The following is a 14,395-nucleotide window of genomic DNA, read 5'->3' on the forward strand; positions in this document are numbered from 1 at the left end:
AAAAAAATAATAAAAAATCGTATTACCTAAAATACAAATATAGGCTTTTGGTTCAACCAGCAAGAACAAGCCATCCAGCACTTTGTACTACCTTATTATAATAATACCATAGGTGGTACCACCGGATGCTTAATAAACGAATTTTATGCCGCTTGAATGTTTGATGGTAGAATAGGCCAGACCGATACGTGTCACACTGGAGTGCTGTGGCCTGACCATCTCAACTCTTCAGACATAAGAAGCCAGAATTGTGTGGTTGTAAGACCTGTAACCAGCCATAAACCCCAACACCCAAGAAATGATATTTGAATGCAATAGATCAGTTTTTTAAGGAAACCAAAACCCATTTATTACCAGCAGGTACTACCAGAGATTGAAGCCGCAAAATTTTCACAGCAAAATTATAGTAAAATATTTGTTGAAATTACACAAGCACTTTCATTTAAACTCAATTATGTTTCAATATCATATATATCACTTCTCAAATAAACTACATTCCTCAACATGTGTGTGTCATGCAAAATACACTGTATTGTGAAAAACTAGTGGATATAATTGGATAAAAGAAAAAGAAAAACCAATGCTTGGGGCTTAGGATAAGATCATTAGGTCCCAAGCTACTTGTTTCGACCTTTACTCTTCCTTGAAACTTTAACCCATCCATCTTCAGCTTCTTCCATCTGCTGGTGTATGCCATTGTTTTTCTGTATTTCTGTGGGATTAGTACTTGGCAAGGACTCCGGTGTATCTACCATCATATTTGATTCCTCTTCATTCCCCATGCTCTCATCACCTTCCTCATCACTGTCACTTGCATCCTGTGACATGGCAATTAGCACTTCGACATGTGCGCATAAAAGTAAAACACTTCTGATATCACAGTTCCTAGAATCCTAGATAATTATAATGGTAGCTAATACAAGTTCTTTGACCGAAAATTATAAGCTTCTGGAAATATACAGGATGAAACATAATTGGGCAAAGATATTGATGAAAAAAAAAAAGAGAACTGCAATGAGACAATGTAAGAATAATAGTGAAAAACAGTCCAGGAGACCAGGAGAAAAAGGCAAAAGTCAAAAGTCAGAACACTTCATTTTGTAATCATCTCCTCCCTGATTGATAGCAAATGGTCCTAGAGCAGTTGTGTGAGTGACAACAGTGAGTCAGTGACAAGCAGATGTGGTATTGAATTGGCTATGATTTTGGGTGGGTGTTGACTAATATAGTGCCCGTGTAGACAGTTTTTATTATCTCCAGGCTCCAGGTAAGATTATGCTTGATGTATGGAATGCAAAATTTTCTTTTCAAATGAAAGAGTTAATTGATCTTGTTTGATTCCATTTTATACCCAAAATCAGTGAGCCAAACACCTTCAAAAGCATGTATCTTGTTCAAGATGATGTCAAAGGGAAAATTACAATTTTCAAGATGATGCTGTAAAACATAGTTCAGTTTACTAAATACTTGGAAACACCTTAATAAATATTGGGAAGTTTGGAAACATTGTCAAGTTGCCCAACTTCAAACCAGTAGCCACGATACACTTGTATAAATACTTGTTCAAAGTCGAAAGAATATTCCTGCAGTAGCGAAAGAGAAATAAAGTTTTCGAGGATCTGCCTAGAACTATTTGTCTTCGTATTTTGTTACTTACTAAATCTTAACTTCAAACTTTCTGCACTATTAAAGGAGCACTTTACAAATTAGAAGCAGACCTAGCGCGGCCACGCCCGAGTAATCTTTGCTATATCATTTAGATAAAGCTATAGTATGTTCAAATCTTGGCCCCTCCAATATTTTTGGCCAATATCCAATACTATACAAAAACATCATTATTCATGCGAATGTTCAAAATATCACGCCAACTGCCAAGTACCAATCCATATGCACAGAATACAAACCACAAACAACAATGCATTACCCAGATTCCTAAATTCTCTCATGAATGTATTTGTTGCAGTCATCTAGATACTCACTAACACAGAATAAACAATAGAAGATATCAATTACCTGTTCTACACGAGGAACAGTCAGCGGTTTCGATTGCTTCAACTTCTGAATTGATTGATAGTTGCCTACCAAACATTCTTCATACATAGCCATCAACTGATCCGCTACCTACACAATAAAGCCATAACTTCTGATAACAAATCTTAAGCATTTCAATTCGACTCATCCAATTTAGCATGACAATTATGCATGTAACTTAATTGTAAACTTGAAAAAATAATTGAAATGTATTCTATTTTGCAATGAAGCAATCACCTCTGGCACATCGTCTTCTGCATCTGTATTAAAAGAATCCAAACCATCCTCTAGCAAATCTTCTAATTCGTCTATGTAAACGGGTTCTGAGTACAACAGGAAAAGAAAAAAAAAACATCAAAAACAATACAAATAAATATATAATCCAAACATCAGAAATTCAGAATCATCAAAAAATTGTCAATTTATAACATTAATAAAATCAATTAAACAAGTGCAAATCTCTCTAAATTACTCAACAAAAAACAAAAAAAAACTCAAATTTTAAATTAATCAAGTACTTATAATCTAAATTAAAAGAAAAGCATAACCAAATTCCCAATAAACCAACCATAGATTGATGTTGTTCATATTAATCAGTGATTAAAGTTACCACTTTCAAATTTTTACTTAATTTAGAAATTAAAACGGAAAATTGAAGGAACAAACCTCTGCGATTAGGTTTATGGAAGAAATTGAAGATTTGAGAGTAGAAATCAAGAGCTTTTTGGTGAGAATGAGGGCCTCCCCACTCATTTTGTACAGCCATTTGAAGAGTCCACCATTTGGAGAGAACCAGTGATATTCCTTCTTGAAAGTGTTGAACTGAATCCGCTGGTAACGTCTTAATCTCCGCCATTTTCACTTTGGTGAGCTCTCGATTGATGAAGATGAGAAAGAAGAAGGTTAAACCCTAGAATTTGGATGGATTGATTGATGATTTTACTAAACCCTAACGATTTGATTTTCAATTATTTCCTTTTTTATTGGGGAGGTTGTTGGTCGGATTTCCTTATGGGCTTTGATGTAGTGTGTTGTGTGTACATGTCCTGTGGCCCAAATGAGAGTAAGTACAAAGTTATGGAAATGTCCAGACGGTGGTTGTAATTTTACATTCTCTCATATTCTTTGTTGGAAATGCTTATCAGTTATGTGCAAAGTATATAGGAGAATGTGAATTAAGTTGGGTATGAGTCCAGCCGATAAAGGCGATAACAAACCAACAGACCATGATGGCATGGTTCGATTGGACATGAGTTTGCCTTTAGCCCACCATGGCATGAATGACACGTACCCAAACCATGATGGCATCATTTTCAAATCTTGAAATGATCTAAACCGGTTGACTCACATGTCACAATACAACCTTATCGGGCTATTCATGCATGATGCATGTGTGCCCTTGAGATCAACATGAACTCGTTTAGACATGACTTTTCATAGTCCACATTAGACCTGGCAATCGGATCATTCGGGTCGAGTCAATTCCGGTCGGGTTAAGTTTGGGTCAGCAAATGTTCGGGTCGATTCGGGTTTCGGGTCAAGTTCGGGTCGTGTCTATTCGGGTCGAGTCAATTCGGGTCTGGTCAATTTTTAGGATTAGTTTTCGAGTCAGGTCAATTTCGGGTCGAGTCAATTCAGGTCGGGTCATTCGGGTCAAGTTTGTGTTGGGTCACCAAAATAAATTCACTTTAAAAAAAAGTTGAAAAAATAAAGTAAAGTTAAAAAAATATAAAAAAATCATGAGTATCTATTACTTAGGAAAGAAAGAAGCCCTAAACTAAGTAATTCATCATTTCACCCTATTCACTTTAGGATTCGGGTCAATTAATTCGGGTTAAAATCGGGTCGGGTCACTTCGGGTCATCAGGTCATGTTCGGATCAACTCCATTTCGGGTCGGATTCGGGTTCGGGTCATTTTCGGGTCAATGGTTTCGGGTCAACTTTCGGGTTACGGATCGGGTCATTTGGGTCGGGCCAATCGGGTCAGGTCAGGATTGCCAGGTCTAGTCCACATCCTTGATCTATGCCAACTCTAAATGTGAGTGGGTGAGACAACATATGTTTGTAAATGATATACTCCCTCCGTCCCATAATTTAGTTCATGTTTTTCTATTTTAGATATCCAAAATATTATTCCTGTTTTTATTTTTGGATAGTATGTAAAGTCCATTATACCCTCATTTTTTTTAATTTATTCATCGTATCTCCTAAATTACCCTTGAATTTTGCACATGCCTTATACTTTTTTCTACTTTTTCTTTCTAACTTTTGTCTATATTTGTATTTTTCACTTTTATTGATGTACTTTATTTACTTTTCCTCCTATTTCTTAAATACCGTGAAAAAACACAAACAAAAACTATATTATGGGACGGAAGGAGTATATGATATAAGACAATATTATAGTTTATAGGGAATCAAACTATAAAATTAGAAAGTTAAAAAATATTAAACGGTTTGACACAAGGCACACTATAAATTTTTTTTGACACTTTAAATATCATAGCATTAACTACTGAACTTGATGCTACATAGTACATACGTACGAATAGACAATACTATGGTTGGAACAATGATTGATTAAACTTGTTTCTATTGATTAAATTATGTAATTAGTGATTTTATTTGTAAACACTACTTCCTAAACCTAAATGTTCTTAACATGCAATATTTACACAAACTCTAACATTACATTATTAATACATCAAATTTCATACACCAACAATTATAAAATATATTATATATATATATATATATATATATATATATATATATATATATATATATATATATATATATATATATATATATATATATATATATATATATATATATATATATACCTCTCCGTGTTTAAATAAGTGAATAGTTTCCCTTGTGTTAATTGAGTTGAGCAACTCGTGATTAACTCGGTCACACCTTTATTCGAATTGTCTCGACTCAAACTCATAACCTTAACGAGCACGAATTGAGCAAAATATGACTTGACTGGATAAGCTCGTGAATAATTATGAAAATAAATATCAAAGTTAAAAAATAATTTGGTAATTAATTAATGATGAAATACTAATATATTGGCAATATTAGTTAAGATTGAACAAATGAAATCACATGTGGGATTTTTCTTTAAAAAAAATAATTAATATGGAATTTAATTAAATGATTGATGAAATACTAATGTAGAAAGTAATTTGGTACTCGTACCTCTTTAAAGATTTGCTCAAAAAAAGGAGTATCAACTAAAAAAGGTTATAAAAAGAAAAACTTAAGCCATGATTTGCTTAAGTCAAAAAGTCAATCATCACTTAAGTTATTTTTTTTTTATAACCTATTTCAGTTGTTACTCCTTGTTTTCAATGTGTAGTTGGTCACATTGTGTGGTCGAGATTATTTAATCAAGGGTTACTCAGTCGATTAGCACGTTTTCAATTGTATGTTACTCTGGTTTTTTGTCTAGATTATTCATCAATTGATTCTCTATGATACAATGGCTAGTGATTATTCAATTTGAGGTTTAGGATAGGAAAACCAGCAAAAAAACATAAGAAAGATACTACATGTTAAAAATGGGCATATCATTTTCTGGGCCTTAGGCGAAACCGTTTCTAAGGACGCTCTATGCTAAAATGTGAACACTATAATCGTTACATGTAACATGATAAGGGTGTGATAATTTTTTTTAGTTCATTTCAACACGTAAATAATTAAAAATGGTAAAACAAGTAAAGCTTATAAGCTTACCGTGAACATTTCTTGAAAAAAAAAACCTTACAATGAATAATGTAATCCAATTCACTTTGCTTTTAAAAAAAATGTAATCCAATTCACTACGCCTAATACCCAATTTATTCAAATCTTTCATATTCTACAATAGGAAGAAAATTCATCTATAAGACAAAGATAATCACAATTACTAAAAAAAAAAAATTACAATGTCCAAAATCAAAATTTTACTAGTAGAAAATATCAATTAAATTAGAGAGAATAAGAAAATGTGGAGTTTGAGTACGAATATTCAGATTTTCAATGGAAATTTAATGCTCTAGAATCAATGCAGTGTAATTACGGTATAAAAAAGGGTGAAATCTCCTTAAAAAAACAAAATACTGTTTCAATTAAAAACCCTTTAACCGAATATAATTAATATTTTTATGGGCCCTTCTAACCCTTGGGCTCTAGGCGGGTGCACTCCCCGCCTACTCTCAAGATCGGGATAGTGGTTGAAGATTATTTGTATTATGCCTAGTAATATTGATAATGTTTGTTGTAATGGTGCTCCTTTGATAATTTTGGAGATAAAATACACATCCTAAATTTTGAGGAGAGAAAAAATATTCAGTAAGTAGCTTAGTTTCATAATTTGTACGAGTAATAATCAAAGGAAGAAAATTTTATTATTTATCATATTGTCATCACTTACCTCTTGTATTCACGCCATCTAATTTTATCAAATCCAATAACTATAAGAAGAGTCTCATATTAAGAGAAGTTCTCATATTAAAGACGTTATCTATATAATTTCACGTAATTTACTAATATATATAAGTAGTTATATAATTTGTTTCATGTAGATTGAAATTCACTGATAAAAAAAAAATTCTAGATTTGTTCTTGCATAAGAGGTTACTAAATTAACTAAATTTTCAACTGAGTAACTTTCCATTTTTTTGTAATTAAGGTTGTGCAATTTGTGTCAGTCAAATTGTTGTGAGTATCGTAATCTATTGAATTTATTGTTATGCTTTCTTAACTTATACTTGTACACAAGTACTAATAGTTAACTACATTTTGTTTCAATTTATTTTTGATAAGTTTAGACATAAAAAGCAAATATCAAACCAGAAGCAACCAAATGTTACAGTCTTGAGCGTTCGCATTGTAATGACGACACACTTGTACTCTGTTATTTTTAATTTTTATAAACTCAATTTCAATGGTTCGATTTTCAACAATTTAGTAGTTATAAGGAATATCATTAGATAATTCGTAGTATTATATTTGGAGCACAAACATGATATATTCAAACTCTTTTTATAGACATTATTCTCACTCTCAAATAAGAGATAGAACGATACATCTGATCAATCTCATAACAATTTGGGCATATTAACATGGATATGTACTCTCTTTCTACGAGTAGTTAACTTGATAATCGAAGCATTCAACTTATTTAAAGAAGGAGATCGAGCAGAAAAATAAACGGTTAATGTTGATTATTAAATTAGCGATACTTTATAAGTATGAAAAGCATTCAACTTATTTACAGAGAGAGATCGAGCAGAAAAATAAACGGTTAATGTTGATTATTAAATTAGCATACTTTATAAATATGAAAATTATACGTGCAATAATTTTTCTTTATTTCAGATTCATTTTTATATGTATACACGGATATTTTTTTGTTCATTTAAGATTTTTTTAGCTGAGGAGAAAAAAAAAAAAAAAACTAATCTTAGTTCTCAATAACGAGATTAAGGCCCTGTTCTTTTGAGCTTCTGGGCAGAGCAGAGCAGAGCAGAGCAGAGCAGAGCAGATTTCAGCAAAGCAGAGCAGAGCAGAGCAGATTGAAGCAGAGCAAAGCAGAGCAGATTTCATTGTTATTATTATTATTATTTTTATTATCATTATTATTATTATTATTATTATTATTACTAATATTGTTATTATTATTATTATTATTATTATTATAATTATTATTACTACTACTACTAATACTATAATAATAATTGTAATGCTTTATTATTGTTATTAAATATTAAATATTATTATTATTATTATTATTATTATTATTATTATTATTATTATTATTATTATTATTATTATTATTATTATTATTATTATTATTATTATTATTATTATTATTATTATTATTATTATTACTACTACTACTACAACAACTACTACTACTACTATTATTACTATTATTATAATCATTAAATTTTATTATTAAAAATTAATTATTATTAATAATATTAATATTATTAAATATTAATTATATTATTATTAAATATTAATTGTATTATTATTAATATTATTATTATTAAATATTAATTATATTATTAAATATTAATTATATTATTATTATTAAATATTAATTATATACTTCCTCCGTTTTCTTTTACTTGCAACACACCTTTTAAGCACGTAGTTTTAGGAGATGATTAGTGAGGGTAAACGAGCGATTTTATCAATATAATTTTTACACAAAAATTAGAATAGAGTTAAGTATCATTTGTAAAAATTATAATGAAAAATTTGTCCATTTACATTACATAAACCAGAGTTCAAAACACGTGCCACAAGGCTGTGTTGCAAGTAAAAGAAAACGGAGGAAGTATTATTATTAATAAATATTAATTATTATTAATAAATATTATTTATTTATTTATTATTATTAAATATTAATTATTATTATCATTAAGTATTAATTATTTATTATTAATTTTATTAAATATACATTATTATTATAATAATTCAATATTAAGTATTAATTTTAAGCAGAGCAAAGCAGAGCAGGGCAGAGCAGATTGAAGCAGAGCAGAGCAGAGCAAATTTCAGCAGAGCAAAGCAGAGCAGATTTCAGCAGAGCAGCTCTAAAGAACGGGGCCTAACAAAGGTCATAATGGTACAATTCCTGAGTATATTATCCAACGTGTCATTTAAATTCCACTTTCTCTAATAAATCACAAATCAATTTATTGTTAAATTGCCAGCAGCACAAAACAAAATACCAATAGCAAACAAACTTAGGGTTCGTGCATGTAGTAGTTTATTATGTATGGGTAGTGTGGCTTGTAAAAATTTTATTATTCTAAAATTAATTTATTCTCCTTTAGAATAAAATGCTTCTACCTAATATTTCAACCCGTAATTAGATACTACTAAAATGAGTGAATATGTAATCAATTGTGAAGGAATAATAGATGCCAAGTGTCACAACATTTTATAAGTAATGCAATAATTGCGCCCTGCCTTAATTACGATGTTCCTCCCATAGTAATGTCTAAAAATATCTAAAACATGAGAAAATGTGACAATTTCATTTTAGTGAATTCCATAGTTCAAGAAAACACTAAAATTAATCAAGAAAAGTTGAATCATTAAAGAGAAAATTTCTATTTTGGTTTTCCTTACAACAAACATAAATAATTCAATTTAGTTTTGAGATTTTGACAAAAAGATAGAAGAGAGGTAGAATCTTATTGAAAATGAGCCAAGAGCAACCACAAAGACCTTGTGAAGACCAACAAGAGTTGATCAAATATGGTGTTGTTTTCTCAACCGTGTTAAACAAATTACCTCAACAGGCTTTTCAGGTCATTTAAATTCTACATTAGTGAATATATTTCATTTGTGAACCACATTTCGTCAAAAATTATTTAAAAAAAAAACTGATTCACAACAAAGATCTTGAAACTTAGCATAGATTTGTTAATGCTTATTGTATACCTTCAATTAATCGTGACATTGTCTAAAATTTCATATATTTGACATAACATTAAAATGATAAAATGGAATATAGAGCTCATAATTGTAATTTATGTTAATAATTAATGGATGTGCTTAGAGTTGCAGAAGATGTGAAGATTCTTGATAATGCATTGAGAGTGATTTGAGACACATATACTTGTATAAAGTATATATTTGAATTGAAGCTAGCTATGCTTTTCTTTAATATATATTGATAAAAATTTATGGTCAAAGTTTATAGAGTTTGACTTAAGAAATAACAACTGCGAACATCATTGGGGGATGATGGATCTAGTAGTAACGTTTTTTTGTGCATAAATGCATGAATTTGCAGGGTGTTTCTGATGGCGATAGGAGTGACTGTGAAAAAGGGCCAGCAGCAACCCCATCAGCATACAAAGAACTAAGTCCAATAACAATAGGGGTGGCCCTCCAAGCAACAGTATTAACCGCAGGCCAGAAGGCAGTGGATCGAAGTGATGCAGCTGCCATTCAGGCAGCTGAGGTTAGAGCCACTGGCCAAACCAACATCATGCCTGGTGGACTTGCTGCGACTGCTCAATCTGCTGCGCAATTCAATGCTAAGCCCACCACCCAAGAGAAGACTACCCTAGCTGATGTTCTCTCGGTAATCTATAAAGACTAGCACATACATATTTGTATTTTGTTCCCATTCTTTGACATATAGGAGGGCACAAAAACTGGTAACTACTGTGTCTGAAATGCAATTTATTTTTTATTTTCGTTGCATTTTTGAAGAGTTTTTAGGCTTCACAAACTTAAATGTATCTACCATCTATGCACTAGTACTGTCTTTCATAACTGCAAGCTAATTAGATAGGATGCATGACTCAAATGACCAGCTGCACACGGTTGTGTGGCTTCACTGCTTCCCTGTTCCCCCATTTCTCTTCATCTTCACAAACCAATATCAGGACCCCATACATGTTCCTTATTTGGACTAGTTAGGCCGGTAAATCTAATAGAAGTTTGGTCTTTTACATGATCAAATGAACGGGTCAAGTGTAAGTTCTAGTGAAGCATCCACAATGCTACAAATCTCTAACGAGATATTTAGGGCCATAAAACACAATGAATACATACTCAATCTGTCAATTTTTCCATGTTTTGGCAAATGTGCCTCCTTTGCAACAAACGTTAACAAAAAAAGATAGAAAAGACCATATCAAACATAACTTTATGCACCTACACTTGAATAATCTCACTATTCATGATCATCTGACATCTAAAATGTTTCCCTATGACAGGAAGCAGCAGCAAAATTACCGAAAGATAGGCCAGTGACAAGGCAAGATGCAGAAGGTGTGATGGGTGCTGAACTCAGAAACAACCCTAACATAAGCACATACCCTGGTGGAGTTGCGGCTTCTGTGGTGGCAGCTGCTAGAATTAATCAAAGTAATGAGCAGCTTAGCAAATAACACACCCCCTCTGTATATATGCATCTAGAATTTTGCATACCTGCTGATTTAGGACATATTTCCTGTGATATTTACATTACATATGGTTTACATCTCTTTTCCTAGTCTATGAACTATTTTTACCACCTTTTATTATTATCAATAGTTTTAGATTAGAAATGTTGAAGTGTTTTTTGAACCTTTGAAAGTTTGAAGATATTAATTAAAGGAGTTCGACTGAAGAGGCAGTTGTAAACACAGAACTGTTCTGAAGTGTGTAAACTGAACCCAAAACTAATGATTAAGGAGTAGATAGAAACATAGCAGAAGCTTTTGGTATACAAATATGAAACTCGCATTTAATTGTTATCATCTTGGTTTTGAATTAAGGAAAGTGAGTCTGACTTAGTGCTAATGTAACGCTTATCACTAAAATGGTCGGTACTTTCTAACAAATTGGTATTGAGGAATGGAGGTTGAGTTGGTGTTGGTATCTCGCAATTTTCACTAGTTAGCGTGTCAACCACCTGAGCCATGGATGGTCTCAAAGGGACTGAAGCTTGAGTGCAGAGAAGACCTATATGAAGCACTTTTAATACCTCCTCCTTAAACTCGGTACCCAAGTAGGGGTCAACACATTCATACTGTCTGCCTAATCTGTAGAGATTCCAAACCTGTAAAACAACAAGAAGTCTCAGTAATATTCACAATGAAGAAACCGAGATCAAAATATTAGTTTCATACACAATGTAAGGAGAATTGAAGCATACAGATTGTAGAAGGGATTGTGACTCCTGTATGAAGACGTTTTTCCTACTACTTATTATCTCAAGAACAAGTACCCCAAAACTGTAAACATCTGCTTTCTCAGTAAGTTGTCCTCGCACCAAGTACTCTGGAGCCATGTATCCACTGCACCATCAACAAAATCCCTAACTAGTCATGTCTTAAGATACATAGAGGAATTTAGGCCTCATTCTCTCCAACTTGGAACAAAAATTCAATAAAAAAAAATCAGTTATTTCAGAGAAAAAAATCACTGTTAAAACCATCAGTTCAGTAAAGGAGAAGAGAGCCAAGCCGGATATATCAGCAAGTAAAGTAAGTGGCTCATTAGGAGTTGAAGCAGGAAGTAACTTTTCAATTCAGGAAAAATGCACAACAGATTGGTTTTTGAAGACTTACAGTGTGCCAGCAATTCCAGTACTCAGATGACTCCTGCCTGAAGCAATAGACCTCACCAAACCAAAATCTGCAATCTTTGGAGTAAAATCTTCGTCAAGAAGAATATTGCTGCATTTTATGTCCCTATGTATTATTTGCGTTTCAGTACCACCATGCAGATATGCCAAACCTTCAGCTGTTCCCACAATTATTTGTACTCTTTGCTTCCAATCCAAACTCTGAGCTCCTTTTCACAGAATAAACATTTAATGAACCAAAAAATATCATGCAAGTATGTGCACTTGAAAAGCTTTATGGATTGGAAAAGGGAGAGGGTGGAACCAATATAATATTACCAAAGAGATAGTGATCAAGACTCTTCTTAGGAACGAACTCGTAGACCAGGAGACTTTCAGGCCCTTCAATGCTACATCCTAGCAGTTTTACAAGATTCTTGTGTTGAACATGTCTGATTAAATTTACTTCGTTGAAGAACTCATTCGCCCACTGTGTTGTGTTGAAAAACAGTCGCTTAACAGCGATTGCTTGACCATTTGGAAGTGTCCCCTTGAATACAATTCCTGCTCCACCTTGGCCAAGTTTATTCGATAGGTCAAAAAAATTTGTTGCTTCCTCAAGGACTTCATAATTGAATTTTAGACCGAGTTTTGCAAATCTTCTGTTGACTTCATTTTCTTCTGTCAATGCATGAAAAAGAGTTTTTATGAGGACCTAGTCAGTAAAAACAATGACAAATCTTATTATTGGACTGCAAAAGATTAGCATACCTTTTTTCCATTTGGAGTATCTTATATAAACCAAATAAGAAGAGAAGGAAAGGAAAATGAGCATTGCAGCTGAAGCCAAAATTACGGCAGCAATGTATCCATGTCTATGCAATCCTGAAAATGAAAGCGTAAAATAAACATCTCAAAGCAATTAAATCGTTCAATGTAACAAAAACAATTACCACATTATATGAATCTGAAACACAATACAATGTCCAGAGAGATTTATATGCATGCAACATTAGTAAAAGACGATAATGGATAATAACACCAACAATAATATGATGAAAATTGCCAATAAAAGTTTACCATGATGACCTCCGGTATGATTGTGATCACCATAGAACTTTTTGGTTGAATACCTCAGATAACAACCAGCATTAAAACCCCTGCCTTCCTTACTTGGTACACACTGCATGACCTGTTCACTTGCCTTGTTTAAGCAAGCCTTACACCCAGTAGCACTGACAGTCTCCCAACACTGAGCCAACGCGTACAACTTGTTCATTCTTTTCCTATCATTAACCTCAGCCACCCCAAATCCACCATTTTTCAACCCTTTTTCCATCGCCTCATCAATGACAGCCTTCACACTCATAGAAAACTCGGACCTCTGATTTACATTCACCTTACCATAGTTTGTGCTGCAATTTCTGCCATTCAACGTGGGGTTCAAGGGTTCTTCATAAAAACTATAGTTATCATATCTAAGGAAACACCCGTCCAAGAACAGGGAAGCAGAAACCGAAGGGATACAAGTTGGGAGCCTAGTACGACTAGCAGCAAAGCAAAGTTGACAATCAGTTTGAGAAAGGTCTTCATAGCACTGAATTAGGCCAAACATAGGCGACTTTACATTCGATGAGTTTGTCGAAAAAGAAGCCCAACTCCGAGTATTTATCCTTTGAGCAAGATTGTACATATCCTCAACAAATTTAGGGATGAACTGAGAGTATGTTTGTTCTCTGTACGTCCCACAGTAAAGCTGGGCTTGCGAGGCTCGAGGATCAGCATGATAGTGAGGGAAGAAGGACAGGTAGAACAAGAAAAAGAGCTGCAAAGGTAGACATGCAGAAGATGTATATATAATCTGCATGTCAGCAAAGTTATTGGTTCTTTTCTGCTGAAAGTTTTATTTCTGATTGTTGTTTAATCAACTGTAAAGATTTAGCTGATGTTTACATAATATGGCTTATGATTTACGATGAGCTTAAAGACAGAGTCAATTTCAACTGCAAAATTAGAACGTAATAACGACGGGAGTTTGACATATGACTTACCTGCGCTTAAAGTCAAGAATGGCGTTCTGAAACTTCCTACAGTTCCTAATATAATGCATGACTTGCCCACTAAAGAACCTTCTCCTATATTTTTTGACATTTTCGACGAGTTGACATTGTATGTGTAATAATTCAAATTTTCCGTTAATATAACTATAGACATGCTCGTTTAAGCACATTCTAAATTTCTAGTACATAGCTTGATGATAATATAAACAAATACTCAGCAGCTCCTATGAA

The 14,395-nt window shown here is 32.8% G+C and overlaps 3 protein-coding genes across 3 annotated transcripts; 1 reads left to right on the top strand and 2 right to left on the bottom strand.

The window, feature by feature from the left end:
• Positions 1-414: 414 nt before the first annotated feature.
• LOC145574571 (uncharacterized) lies at positions 415-2,985 on the bottom strand. Its single transcript, XM_081632395.1, has 4 exons — positions 2,698-2,985; positions 2,269-2,354; positions 2,014-2,121; positions 415-818 (listed from the first exon to the last, which is right to left on the bottom strand). Exons 1-4 carry the CDS (start codon positions 2,885-2,887, stop codon positions 618-620), a joined length of 585 nt encoding a protein of 194 aa, XP_081488521.1. The 5' UTR covers positions 2,888-2,985; the 3' UTR covers positions 415-617.
• A 6,255-nt stretch (positions 2,986-9,240) lies between these two features.
• Positions 9,241-10,944, top strand: LOC145574573 (late embryogenesis abundant protein 47-like). The gene is made up of 3 exons (XM_081632396.1): positions 9,241-9,339; positions 9,837-10,130; positions 10,771-10,944. The coding sequence occupies exons 1-3, from the start codon at positions 9,241-9,243 to the stop codon at positions 10,942-10,944; spliced, it is 567 nt and encodes a 188-aa protein (XP_081488522.1).
• Positions 10,945-11,270: 326 nt separating this feature from the next.
• LOC145575200 (cysteine-rich receptor-like protein kinase 42) lies at positions 11,271-13,971 on the bottom strand. Its single transcript, XM_081633099.1, has 6 exons — positions 13,185-13,971; positions 12,876-12,989; positions 12,444-12,785; positions 12,109-12,334; positions 11,694-11,835; positions 11,271-11,597 (listed from the first exon to the last, which is right to left on the bottom strand). The coding sequence occupies exons 1-6, from the start codon at positions 13,969-13,971 to the stop codon at positions 11,283-11,285; spliced, it is 1,926 nt and encodes a 641-aa protein (XP_081489225.1). The 3' UTR covers positions 11,271-11,282.
• Positions 13,972-14,395: the final 424 nt, after the last annotated feature.

Source organism: Chenopodium album, chromosome 13 (genome assembly GCF_948465745.1).
Source record: "Chenopodium album chromosome 13, dcCheAlbu1.1, whole genome shotgun sequence".
Lineage (NCBI taxonomy): Eukaryota > Viridiplantae > Streptophyta > Magnoliopsida > Caryophyllales > Amaranthaceae > Chenopodium > Chenopodium album.

Coding starts and splice junctions, on each gene's coding strand:
- LOC145574571 (XM_081632395.1), bottom strand. CDS start 2,887: ATGGCGGAGATTAAGACGTTACCAGCGGATTCAGTTCAACACTTTCAA. Junction 2,355..2,697: donor CCATAAACCTAATCGCAGAG/GTTTGTTCCTTC, acceptor TGTTGTACTCAG/AACCCGTTTACATAGACGAA. Junction 2,122..2,268: donor CAGAAGACGATGTGCCAGAG/GTGATTGCTTCA, acceptor TTTATTGTGTAG/GTAGCGGATCAGTTGATGGC.
- LOC145574573 (XM_081632396.1), top strand. CDS start 9,241: ATGAGCCAAGAGCAACCACAAAGACCTTGTGAAGACCAACAAGAGTTG. Junction 9,340..9,836: donor TAAACAAATTACCTCAACAG/GCTTTTCAGGTC, acceptor ATGAATTTGCAG/GGTGTTTCTGATGGCGATAG. Junction 10,131..10,770: donor CCCTAGCTGATGTTCTCTCG/GTAATCTATAAA, acceptor TCCCTATGACAG/GAAGCAGCAGCAAAATTACC.
- LOC145575200 (XM_081633099.1), bottom strand. CDS start 13,971: ATGCAGATTATATATACATCTTCTGCATGTCTACCTTTGCAGCTCTTT. Junction 12,990..13,184: donor TCATACCGGAGGTCATCATG/GTAAACTTTTAT, acceptor TTTCATTTTCAG/GATTGCATAGACATGGATAC. Junction 11,836..12,108: donor ACTGGAATTGCTGGCACACT/GTAAGTCTTCAA, acceptor TTGATGGTGCAG/TGGATACATGGCTCCAGAGT.